Source organism: Echinops telfairi, unplaced genomic scaffold (assembly GCF_000313985.2).
Source record: "Echinops telfairi isolate 266 unplaced genomic scaffold, ASM31398v2 ScPeMD7_7425;HRSCAF=8463, whole genome shotgun sequence".
Classification (NCBI taxonomy): domain Eukaryota; kingdom Metazoa; phylum Chordata; class Mammalia; order Afrosoricida; family Tenrecidae; genus Echinops; species Echinops telfairi.
Genome location: NW_022111325.1, coordinates 280,300 through 292,030, shown reverse-complemented (window position 1 = coordinate 292,030; position 11,731 = coordinate 280,300). Strand labels below are relative to the sequence as shown.

At 54.9% G+C, this 11,731-nt stretch overlaps 3 protein-coding genes across 4 annotated transcripts in view; 1 reads left to right on the top strand and 2 right to left on the bottom strand.

The window, feature by feature from the left end:
* LOC101651316 (chromatin target of PRMT1) overlaps positions 1-4,089 on the bottom strand; it is an 8,380-nt gene extending 4,291 nt beyond the window's left edge. Inside the window, exons 1-3 of one of the 2 annotated variants that reach the window (XM_004714623.2) lie at positions 3,814-4,089; positions 2,955-3,036; positions 1,278-1,431 (exon numbers count right to left, since the gene is read on the bottom strand). In XM_004714623.2, coding sequence (XP_004714680.1) covers positions 1,278-1,431; positions 2,955-3,019 — 219 coding nt within the window. In that variant the 5' untranslated portion in view covers positions 3,020-3,036; positions 3,814-4,089. The remainder of the gene's footprint in view (positions 1-1,277; positions 1,432-2,954; positions 3,037-3,813) is intronic. The other variant, XM_004714624.3, reaches the window with a different exon arrangement.
* A 1,406-nt stretch (positions 4,090-5,495) lies between these two features.
* S100A1 (S100 calcium binding protein A1) lies at positions 5,496-8,945 on the bottom strand. Its single transcript, XM_004714622.2, has 3 exons — positions 8,864-8,945; positions 6,852-7,005; positions 5,496-5,813 (listed from the first exon to the last, which is right to left on the bottom strand). Exons 2-3 carry the CDS (start codon positions 6,990-6,992, stop codon positions 5,670-5,672), a joined length of 285 nt encoding a protein of 94 aa, XP_004714679.1. The 5' UTR covers positions 6,993-7,005; positions 8,864-8,945; the 3' UTR covers positions 5,496-5,669.
* Positions 8,946-9,736: 791 nt separating this feature from the next.
* The window catches only part of S100A13 (S100 calcium binding protein A13), an 18,694-nt gene continuing 16,699 nt past the window's right edge, over positions 9,737-11,731 (top strand). Inside the window, exons 1-2 of the mRNA XM_004714621.2 lie at positions 9,737-9,838; positions 10,716-10,902. Of these exons, the coding sequence (XP_004714678.1) occupies positions 10,750-10,902 (153 nt within the window). The 5' untranslated portion in view covers positions 9,737-9,838; positions 10,716-10,749. The remainder of the gene's footprint in view (positions 9,839-10,715; positions 10,903-11,731) is intronic.

Below are 11,731 nucleotides of genomic sequence, written 5' to 3'. Positions count from 1 at the left end.
CCCCCCACTAGCACACAAGAATTACGAGGCTGGAGCTTCATTCCACAAGTCCTCCAGTGCCTAGTCATCCCGAGCTCTGGGCTTTAAAGGGAAGAACCACCGTGCTTAGAAGTTCTTCTCCCTTCCCAATCCTAGTTGCCAACCAATACCGTACTCCAACACTGATAGGAAACTTCAGGGGCCAGCTCTGCCACTCAGTTTCACTAAGTCTGGAGTTCCTTAACGGTATGGGCCACATGTGGCAAGTGGTGACAGTACTAACCACCACATACAGGGCATTTCCATCCCTGCATACCTTCAACGGAAGCAGCACTGCTCCGGAGGTTATTTTCTGCACAGTAATTGCATCTATCTGTTAAGTGGTCTTTTAAAGGAGCATCTGCCAGACACTTATTTTCAGCAATTTCTTCCATGTACTCTTGGAAAATGCGGTGCTTCTCACTTTTTCTGCGTCAGAAGTGCTTGCAGTCACTCCGAGGATTAAGGCAGCTGAAGCGGAGCGCCTCGTTTATTTTTGGTCAGTGAGTCCAATGGCTCAGCGTGGGTTGGGAGTTTGGGTTATATTTAACTACTGAATTTATGCATAGCCATGCAGGGCTACCAGCTAACGTCCTTACAGTTGCATGGCACTGCCCTCCAGGCGCCCAGCCACAGCTTGGACATATCCTTCCACAGCCACTGTCCGGACTTGCATATAAAGTCTATGAATAATAAAGAGCAGGTTTTATTTCAGGTCGTATAGAATTATCTTACTGGAAATTTGAAAGAGAACTCAATAACTTAAATCACTCAAGGTTCTCATGCGTCTTGTTTGCTAAAACTCTAGGTGCTGTGGCATAGCCTACACCTTCTGTATTTTGCAACCCACACTTTCTGCATGTCAGCACAGAAAACCTTAGGCTAAGTCCCCCTGAACTTCCAACACTAGGTGGGAATCCTTTACTCATTTTAAGTCATTTAGCAGAGAATGAAGGATGTCTAAAGACAATCTTAAATCGAAACCAACTTTCTCTTTGTGGAAAAAGCCAATGCACCCCCGTAAGAGCAAAGGCTCAGAGAATGAAGAGACTGACACTGATAACTGCCCAAGAAAACAATGAACAGTTACTTAGCAGTAATTGCCCCATTGGAATTCTCTGAACTTCTCTTTCCTCCAGAGAAGTTTCAGCTTTTGCCCTGAGTCACCTTGCAATCCTCCTTCACGTCTCGACAGCCTGAGTGGACTGTCTGACAGAGATCACCAGCTGCTTCTGGAGCATCAAGACCCACGCCCTCACCTGCTTAAGTTTTAATGCTGCCTGGACAGAGGGTCTATTCTCCATCTGCTGGGCCAGTCTTCTGTTTCTGGCACTGGCTAGCTGCTGTTGTTGCTGCATCGAAGCGCGAATATTCACTGGCATCGGCTGTTTGTTCTTCAGCATATTAGTAAAGCTTCAAGGTCGAACAAAATGGATGTTTAAATAAAAGCTTTATTACAAAACATTTATTGGCATTTTCATGGCTTGCTAGACCAGGAGCTCCAGATCCCACGAACTTTAAGTAAAGTGGTACACTTAGATCAAGGCTGATGTGGGTTAAAGACTCCTCTGTTTCCACAAACTTGCAAGAATCAGAAACTTAGAAAATGCGGCTAAGTGTAGCACATTCAATCAAAAGTGATAACAAGGGCTCAGGTAACAACTTCTAGAGAAGTGGAAGGTATGAAAAACACGCAATAAGCAGATATGATGACAAAAGACAAAAGACGCAGTTTGAAAGACACACACAGAAAGCCAAATTCTTGGGGGACCTGAGAGTGCATTTTAAGGGCAAACACAGGAGGAGCAGAGCACCTTCAAGGTCCATGGAAATACTGTTAGCTGCAGAAGTCAATTCTGGCTCATGGCAACTCCACGTGTGTCAGGGCAGAAGTGTGCTCCCTCCGGTTTGCAAGGGCCAGCTTTTCAAAAGCTGACTGCCGGCTTGCTGCCGAGGCACCTCTGGGAAGACTCCAGCTACCATATTTTTTAGCAGCTGAGCATGTTAAATATTTGCACCATCCTACGAGGGCTTTGGAGAGAGCAAGCCCATATAAATGATGAGAGCACATAACAATTTCTTACATAGTTGTCCATTTAGTAGCTTGTGAATGTGGTTTATTAACAAGTGCCATCATACGTAGGGTACAGAAAAACACATACGCTTCGGATGAGGCGATTACAGGCATTAAGTAAATCTCCTCAAGGCCTGACATCAACACAATCCATTTACTGATAAAAGGCCTTCAATGTACCAAAGCTCTCAGAGGTAGAAAATACTTTAGAAAGTTAAACTTTTCTTAAGTCTCAAAAGATTACCTTTCCTAATCCCAAATAATTACCGCTGACAGAGTTCGATTAGTTCGATCATTTAAGGGCTTGTGAAGATACTCCATTATTCCTGTTAGGGTTAAGAAATGAAAGAGAAGAATACAACATAAAAGAATCCAGAACAAAACGAACAAAAAGCAGAATGGAAAGAAAAGTGAAATGAAGCAAAGCAAGTGCCTCTTACAAGGCCCAAGAATGACATTCAAGGGCCTTTGGACAGGTTCACGACTTGCTACCTGCCTCTTACAGGCCAGACACAACGCTGCTGGCCTAGGACTGGGTAGCAAGCCTACTGCAGCCAGGGTACCATGCTCCCGTGCTGCACCACCCCTGTATCCATGTTAAAAAAAAACGGTGAAGAGAGGGAGGGTGTTAGGAGTCTTTTCAAAATACATCCCACCAGATAAATGTTTCAGATAGCTTAACATAAAAATCTGATAAGGGGTTTTGAAACAACCGCCCAATTTGTCTTGTGTACCACATATGATGCAACTAAGAACAGAGGTCTGTAGCCTTCTGTTGGTATTTAGTTTAAACTTGGTTTTGGGTGTGTGTGCATTGGACCCCACGGTAAGAACGAGCTGAAGTTGCTGTTGGCTGCCTCACCGCTCATTTAGAGACATCTTGGTGGTGCTCTTTAGCACAACTTTCGGAGCTGACTGTGCAGCCATCTTCAAATCTCGAGAATCTACAAAAGACAAAAAGGCACCATGAGCAAAACGGGAGTAACATTCCCCTCATTTCTCCACGGCCCAATCGACCTCGACAGAAAAGGCCGGCATTCACACCTACCCCACCCCTTGCAGGTACTTAAGTGAAAAGGCAGTATTTAAAACATTTAGACATGAAACATCTGTCCAAGTTTCCAGCACAGCAGAAGCAGCGATGGCTAAAGGAAATGTCTGAGCTTGGTTTTCAGTCTAGAGCAGTTCTCGACTGGTAACGCTGGTGCCACGTGCCTTACACGAAGGCAACTTATAACAACCCCACATTCTCCGAGGGGGCTGAAGTGGAGACGCAGTGGTCTACAGGGAAAACAGACAGGCAGGCGCACCTGGCTCCACAATGACGTAGGGACCTTAGCAAGGGGTTGGGGACCCGGGGGACGGCGTAGGTTTCCTAAACAGGTGTTCACCTGGGAGCGAGCTCCCCGAGAGCCTGCAGCGCAGTGTGACGCTAGGGCCGCACTCGTGCTCAAGCCAAAGCCCGGGACCCACCGGCACCAAACCCGCTGCCACCGAGTCAACCGGACTCCCGGCCGCCAGCGCGCCGTCCGCAAGCCCACAGTCGCCACCTTCCCCGGCATTCCCCGAGCCCGGCCACGGCGGCCACCTGGGCGCCACCCGCCACTTGCCCTTCTTTCTCCACCGCTCCCGCGGGCTTCCTCCGGCTCCGCCCCCTTCCGGGGCCTCCCGACTCGCACCCCCGCCCGCGCTCCCCGCGCCTTGCCCCGGCCGCAGCTCACCAAAGGAGACGGAAGCCAGCGCTCCTCCCGGGGCTGCCACCACGGCTGCGGGGAGGGCCGGGGACCGGCCGAACCTGAGTGGACGGAGAGGGGGCTCGGGGGAGCTCGGTGGACGGTTGGCTGGACGTGTAAGCGGTAGAGAGAACAAGGCTAAAGTTTGGCTGTTTGTTGGCTGTTTGTCTGGTCGGTCCGCGTGCTCACAGGGCCTACCCTGCCTTCCGTCTGAGGTCCCCACCGCTGCCGCCGTCGCCGCCACCTCCCGCTCGAGGTCCCAAACAAAATGGCGGTCACGCCCAGTGCGGAGTGGGGCCGGCTAAAATGGCGTCGACGCAATGACGTCAGACGTCAGCTCGACGCAACGATTCGGGGCCGGGGAAGACCGCGCCGCGGCCGTGCGAGGGCGTGGGTGGCGCCTCGGGCGGGGGCGGGGCTTGAGCGGCGCCCTCCTTTTGTTACGCGGGGCGTTCCAGCGCGAGGGGGCGTGGCCACGGCCTCGGCGCTGCGGCCTCTTCCGTCTTTACTTTCGCGGCCGTTGGCGCCCTGTCACGTGGCGTCCTTTGCTTCCGCTCCTTGGAGCACGTTCAGTCCCGATTTGGCGGGGAAAATCCCAAACCGTATAGTTCCTTGATCGCGTCTCAGCTAATGATCGAGGTCTCAAAACCTCGAGGAATTTAATCCCGGTTTTTCTCTAAGAGACCGCCGAGCCTGGTAATTTGCAACGGGCCCTCCCCTCATCCCCATGCTCCCTATCACCACCGCCTGTCCACCTTGTCCTCTCCACTTCCCTCCCCGACTTGACTATTCCTTGCCCCGAATATTGATCTTTGCGTCACCCATCCTTCCCTCCCCACCTGCCATCCATGCAGATTTCTACACATGTGTAAGAGGACTTTTCTTATGCCTAGGTACCCAATACAGTGCCCAAGTGTCTGAGCAATGAATGAATGAACGCGGTTTTAAATTGCTCCTTCATCTTACTCGTGCATCCAAACCAAAAAACCGAACTCTGCCGTCGAGTGCTGCTGACTCAGGGCGGCCCTGTAGGACTGGGCAGAACTACCCCTGTGGGTGTCTGAGAGTGTAACTTTTGGGAAGCAAGGCTCCCTTTCATCCCCCTTTGTAGTACTTGGAGAGGTGTGCTTGAATGGGCTTTAGCCCCTGGAGAACAAGCATGGGTGTTTTGCTCACTGCCATATCCCCAACATTGGCATCATGTCCAGCTCCGGGTACTAGTTAGCAGTCACCGCCCAGTTGGTGCTGGCTCCCGGTGAGGCCCTAGTGTGTGTCAGAGCAGAACTGTGCCCCAGAGGGTTTTCACTGGCTGCTGTCTGGGAAGCAGCTTGCCCAGCACCTGAGACAGGACTGGCGTCTCCATCCTCTCCTCCATCGTGCACACGGTAGGCCCTTGGTCAGTCATGGCTGAATATTCAGTGGGAGATGCTTTCTTTTTCTGCCTTTACTGCTGAGAAGCTGTTATCTCTTCTACTTTGGGCTGGAACCCTGAAACCTCATATTGCTGCATTGAGCATTCCTGAAGTAGCAGGATGTAGTAGTGCAAGTGCCCTCTTTCCAAATAAGACCCTTCCCCAAACAAGGCTGCTTCCTGAATGAACGTAACTAGTCAGACATTCACCTCTTCGTGCACTTTTTGGACCCGACAGGAAAGAGATAATGATCGATCGGCCGGTGAGAGAAGCCTTTAATGAAAGGAGTTGCAGGTCAGGTGTGCAACTCTTGCGCCCTTGATGGGGAACAGGGGGGTATGAGAAGGGAAATGCAGGGTGATGGGGGCCTGGGGCAGAGGGGCAGGTCTGGCATGGTAGAAGAGAAGGGCGCTACCCGAGCGGGCGGCCTGCTCAACTGTTCTCCCAGAAGAAGTTGTTACAGGCCACAGTGAGGGCGGCTACCAGCACCACATACTCCTGGAAGTCCACCTCCCCATCTCTGTTCTCATCCAGCTCCTTCATCACCTTGTCCACAGCATCCGCATCCTTCTGGATCTGCCAGAGGAGGAGAGGGAGAGGCAGGCCCTTAGAAAGTTTAGGGGTCTGGCACTGAGCCGTGGATTGGAGACAGAGATGAGCTCAAGGGACAGTGATAGCTAATGAGACTTCTGCTTTCCTCCTCAAATGTAACAAACATGTATCAACTGGTGTCTTATCGAATAAGCTCTTTCACATGGCAGAGAGAGATGACCTAAATGACCAGATGTTGAGAGCCATGCGCTGCACTAAGGGCTGCGAGCATGACCTCATTTAAATCCAAGGCAAACAGTAGGAGATAGGTTTCATTTTTCCCATTTAAGAAGAAACAAATTGCCAGTCAGTAGGCCCGTAACTCACCCTAAGTTATAGAGGTAGAAAGTGGTGGGGCTATATTTGAACCCAGGTCTGTCATCCAAGCTCAAAGCTGACGCACTTTCTACTGTATCTTGAGGCTTCTAACTCTCTGACTCCTGTTAGCATTCGCAGGCTAACTATGTATCTTTCACTCCCGTCAGATTCACTACTGAGCATGCTCCATACTTGGTGCTCTCCCAGGTGTTTGCTCCCGCTGATGGCTTCCCCTAAAGTGTCCACCCGCCAAGACCCACTCTGCCAGCGTCTACTCCGATCCGTCACATCTCCCCCCACTAGCTTCCAGTGGCAGTCCATGGCTCAAGTGAACCTCCCCAGAGCAGCTCGCTCAATCAGGTTAATATTCTCTCCCAAACTTCTGTGGGGGGGGGAACCCTTGTTATGGGCCATTCCGCTGCGTATTTCCTAGAGTTCACGGTTAACTTCGCCAGTCTTTCCGCCCTAGGCTGTGAGCCTTGTGACTGATGGATCTACACAGGCCCTAGCACTTAGCAGGAGCTCAGTAAACCAGCGCAGTTAGACTTGAACCGGGAAACGTAGAGGAGCCCGGGAACCCCCAAGAGAGAAGCCTGGGAGAGCAGAGAGAGGGTTGGGCTGGGCTGCGGCTGGGGGTGAGGAGATGACAGGGAGGGAGGTGCCCCCCCTCCCCCGTCCCCTCCCTCGCCCCTTCCCTGTGCTCACGTCCAGGAAGCTAGAGAGCTCCGTCTGCAACAGCTCCTTCAGCTCCTTCTTGCTCAGTTTGTACTTGTCTCCTTCCTTGCCCGAGTGGGCGTGGAACACGTTGATGAGGGTCTCCATCGCAGACTCCAGCTCAGAACCCATGTGAGCGGCTCACCTACCCCACCCACCCCAGGGTGGAAGTGAGCCTGGGGCGGGGACCAGGCCCAGGGCATCGAGTTAGGGCTGAAGGGCCTTGGTCTGACAGGCCTGTGGCTGTCCGTCTTTTACCATGATTGTATGTGGTGGGGAAAACCCAAACAGACCGCAGTCCCGACTAGACAGAGTCAGACTCTGGGCATGGGGATAGGGCAGAGGGAGCTGGGCTGACGCTGGGCCAGGGCAGTGGACACATGGCTGCCTAGGCAGAGGCTGAAGAGGGTGGGGCGGGCAGGAGTGGTCACAGGATGGGAGCAGTCTATTTTTACTCCGGGCCTTGCCTGCCCAGTTGTTGGATGTAGTGGGCTGGCATCTCCACAACCTTGACTCCACTACCCACCTCTATGGCAGAGTCACTCTGGTGTCTCTGGTATGCCTAAATGGAGGGGTGGCAGCCAGAGTGGGTGGCCCAAGACTTCTTTGGGCGAGGGTCTCACCGCCAATGAGCCACCTTTAGTCCCTCAACTCGGATATCGCTGCCAGGTGAGCTTCCCTGGGAGTGCTTCCCCTTCCCTCCAGGTTGGCTCCTCTGAACTTCTCCGTACAGCCCACCCTTCCATCAGGTGGGAAGGGAGTCTTAAACCTTATCCTTGGCGTCTAACTCCAGAGAGGGGAGAGGAGACCTGCAGGGCCTTGTCCTCCCTACTGCTTTCCATGCCTTGGTAACACCGCCCCCCCAGGCCCAGCTGGGTCACTACGGACAGTGGGAACCAGAGAATGAGGTTGGTGTGTGTTGGAAGAGATCAAGGGGGGCCTTGAAGTTCAAGGGGCTGTGAGGAGAGGGCAGGGGCGAGGAGCCTGCTGGTCCAGGGGGCCTCTTTTCCATTGCCCGGGGACAATCAGCCCCTCCACAGTCCCAGGGGGCAGCTCAGATGTCTCAGATCAAGTGTCCCCATCCTTCCCCAGGCCTGGGGGGCTGGACAATGGGCCTGATCCGATGACATACTGGCTCTTCAATGGAATCCTTGTGAGTGTCACCTGAACTCCCGGACATGAGAAGTTGTCACAGAGACCTGAGGAACCGGAGCTGCGCTGATAGAGGTGATAAGAGTGTGTGGGAGGGAGGGCAGCTTGTGGGGCCTGATTTGCTTGCCCCATCCAGGAGGGGCACAGTTCTGGGGGGACTTGGATGGGAGTCGGGGCTTACAGATGGGAAAACAAGGGAGGGGCTTGGGGGTGGGGGGAATGGAGCCTGGAGGTCTGGGCAAAGAAGGGGAGGGGGAAAAGGGGGAGGTCATGTGAAGGTAGAGTTAGGGTGGGGAATGGTACCACAGTACTTTCTCTTCCTGATACCACATCACTCACCCTCCACCAGCCCTAGACTTCTGCGACACCTGAGCTCTTGGCAGGGCTGGGTGGGAATGGGAGAGACTGAGGCTGAAGCTGGAAGGGGCGGGCAGAAGCATGGGCTCTATGCTTCTATGGGCTCTCAGTCTTACTCCCCCGGAAAGAAGGCAAGGGCTGGGTTCCCCCCCAGCCCCCCCACCCCCAGGGAGATTTAGGGACCCTTGGGAGGAGGCTTGTGGACTTCTTGCTGGGAGGCCAGACACCTGGGAAGCTCACAGCTGCCAGGCTCGCTCCTGCTGGCGGCTCATCTCTTGAGCTCCCAGATCTCCCTCCAACTTTCACTTGCCTCCCCTTACCACCTTCTGGACCTTGTTTCCCCCAACCCCAAACCGCTGCCACCCTATGTCCCCATCAAATCCCCAGTCCCTCACCGTGCCATTGCCCCCAGTCTCCTGGAGACCCCCCTGAAGTCCCCTTCCCCACAAGCTGACCAGGCCAGGGCCCTCGCCTAGGGAGGGCACGATACTCACGGTCAGCCGGACCGAGGTGAGAGCAGGTTCTGGACACACAGCTGAGCCTGCGAGTGTGGTTACCAGAGCTGGGTGGGGAGACCTGGCTTCACTTGTCCTTCCCCCACTGACACCCTCCCCTTCACTGGCTCCACCCCTTCATAGACACCCAGTGGGGCAAAGGGCCAGCAGTGAACAGAGGCGCCCTCTGTCTCCTGGGCTGGGACAGGCTGCCTGTGTCCTCTCCAGCCATGGTGCCCCCCCTTCTCCCTTGCCCTCACCAGCAGGGAGGCCCTGAGAGGGGCATGGATGCCTCACCCCCTGGTTCCACTGGACAGCCTCTGTGCTCTGTTGGACAGGGAAAGGGGAGGGATCTCCGGAGGGGGTCTTAGCCTGGGGCTCCCACATAGGGTCTCCGTGAGTCATTTAGTCCCCTTTGCTGGTGTGTGTGTGTGTGTGTGTGTGTGTGTGTGTGTGTGTGCCTGAGAGCTTTCGGTCTGAGACCCCCCTGAGGACTTTCAATCCAGGGGTCTCTCTAGGGGTCTCAGTCTCTCTGTAGCCAGCCTCCTTTGTAATGTCTCAGCCAGGAGCCCTTAGAGGGGATCTTGGTCTCCGATTGGATCTCTCAACCCTGAGCGCCTTTCGGCGATCGATCGATCATGATTATAGGGCTTTCAACGTGCAGGCACCTCAGCCCTCAGCATCTACACGGTGGTGGGGGGTGTGGGCAGCAAGCCCCCTGACCTGCGAGGGAGCAGTAGTGTCCAGCAACTCTGGCCGGACTTCCCATCCCTGTCAAGCGGAGGCGCTGTGGGGCTGGGCTGGGGGCCAGAGCCCGGGGCCTGATGGATGGCTCAGGGGTGTGGTTGGGCGGTCCCCTTGCTCCAGCAACCCGACACCCCTGGCCTGGCAGCCGTGCGGTCCTCCCTCCCGGGGCGGGCGTTTATAAACCTCAGCCCTGCGGCTCCGCTTTCTGCACCCCATCTCCGCGTCCGGGTGAGTGCGCGTCTGTAACCCTGCAGGGCAGACCCTGGGGAGCCCAGCTCGGAAAGGGATTCAGGAAGTGGTTTGGGAAGACCCAGCCACCGTCCCAGCAGAGCCCGGGCGGGAAGTGGGTGGGGTGGTCACTGAGCCTGGTCCCTGGCTTCCAGTCTGGCCCCCATCTCTTCCCACAACCCCGCAGGCTGAGTGTCCAAGCCCGCCCCCCACCCGCCTGGGCAGTCTGTGAAGTCCCTCCTGGGTCCGGTCCCCTGGTAACTGAGTCCGGAAAAGAGCGGGTCTCTGGGGTGCGGGGCTCAGCGCCTGAAGGGAGGCGGTGGGAGGCAGGAGGGAGTCTGTCCAGACGGAGGCAGCCCTGACCACCGCTGGGCATTTGCCAGACCCTGGACTTCTCGGCCGGGCTGGTAGGCCGGTTAGAGGGTGTGGGTGGAGTGCAGGGGGTGGAGACCCGGGTCTGAACACAAACAAGCTTCGGAGGCAAACAACTCCATGGCCCTTTGAGGCTCGTGAGACTCCAGAGGGACCCCAGGGACCGAAGCTCCTCAGAGAGGCCGGAGACTGAGAACTCCAAAGATACCCCACTCCCCGCTGTTCCCCTAACCGAGCACCTCCCACAAAGGGGACTCCAATCGGAGGGACCATCCTATTTAGAGAGATCTCCAAGCACACGGACACTTCAACAGGACCCCCAGACTGTGAGACCTAGGAGGGGACCCTGGAAACAGTGCCCCCACTGAGTTGCAGCTGCCTGAAGTCTTAGCCGCCCTCCCTTTCCCCCATAGTCCCCCCTGCCAAGCAGGGTGGGGGACTCCATGGCGAGTTCCTGGGTCCCTGGGCTTCCTGACTCTCCCTCTGCAACTCTGCCTCCCCGCAGGTCTTGGGACATTAGCCTCAGCCCCAGGGACCTAATGGCGGCCGAGTCACTGACTGAGCTGGAGGTGGCCATCGAGACGGTGGTGACCACCTTCTTCACCTTTGCGGGGCGGGAGGGCAAGAAGGGCAGCCTCAGCGTCAACGAGTTTAAGGAGCTGGTCACCCAGCAGTTGCCTCACCTGTTCAAGGTAGGTGAGGGTCTGCAGTGATTGTGGAACACGGTGTGTGTGAGGGGTGATGCCATCAGGTAGGATAATGTTACTGGTAGAGGGTGTGAAAGGAGCCCCCAGAATGGTCGTGCTTGCCTGGTTCCTGAGTTAGCATATCTCCACTGGTTACCTTTAAAAGGAATTTTTTACAGCAAGGGACAGGACTAGTACACTTTGGAGTTTTCACCAACCAAATCTTACATTATGTACTCTTTGTAGTGTCTGGATTGGCAGCCACCGCACTCTTTCACCCCCTCCATCTTTACCACAGGAGCCCTGGTGGCGCAGTGGTTTCACGTTGGGCTGCGGTCTGCATGGTCAGCAGGTCAAGACCACCAGCAGCTCTGCTGGAGAACGACTGGGCTTTCTGCTCCCCTAACTAGTTGCAGTCTTGGCAACCCACAAGGGGTTACTGTGAGTCAGCACGGACTCGATGGCATGGCTTCATCATCACCACAAGGGCACTGGGCAGACGGCGCTGGGATGTTCCCGCCTTGTGTGTGTGCGTGTAACTGAATAGCTGAAGAGCCGGGTGTAAGTATGAACGTTATTGGGCTTGGTGCTCCAATCAGATCATGCGGTTGGGCTCTTCTGTCTGTCCTGTGACTCCCTAGTCTCGTTTCCCGACACAGGGCTGGACCCAGAGCTGCCTTCCAGGAGACTCATCCGAGCTAGAAGGAGGTGAAGAGAAAGCGTGGTCCCAATTCTTCATTTTATATATTCCAAGTGGTCAAAGGGCTTGTCAAACGCAATACAGCCCATTTTTGTGGAATCACAGTATCTCAGGGTAGGAGCATTTGTGATCACT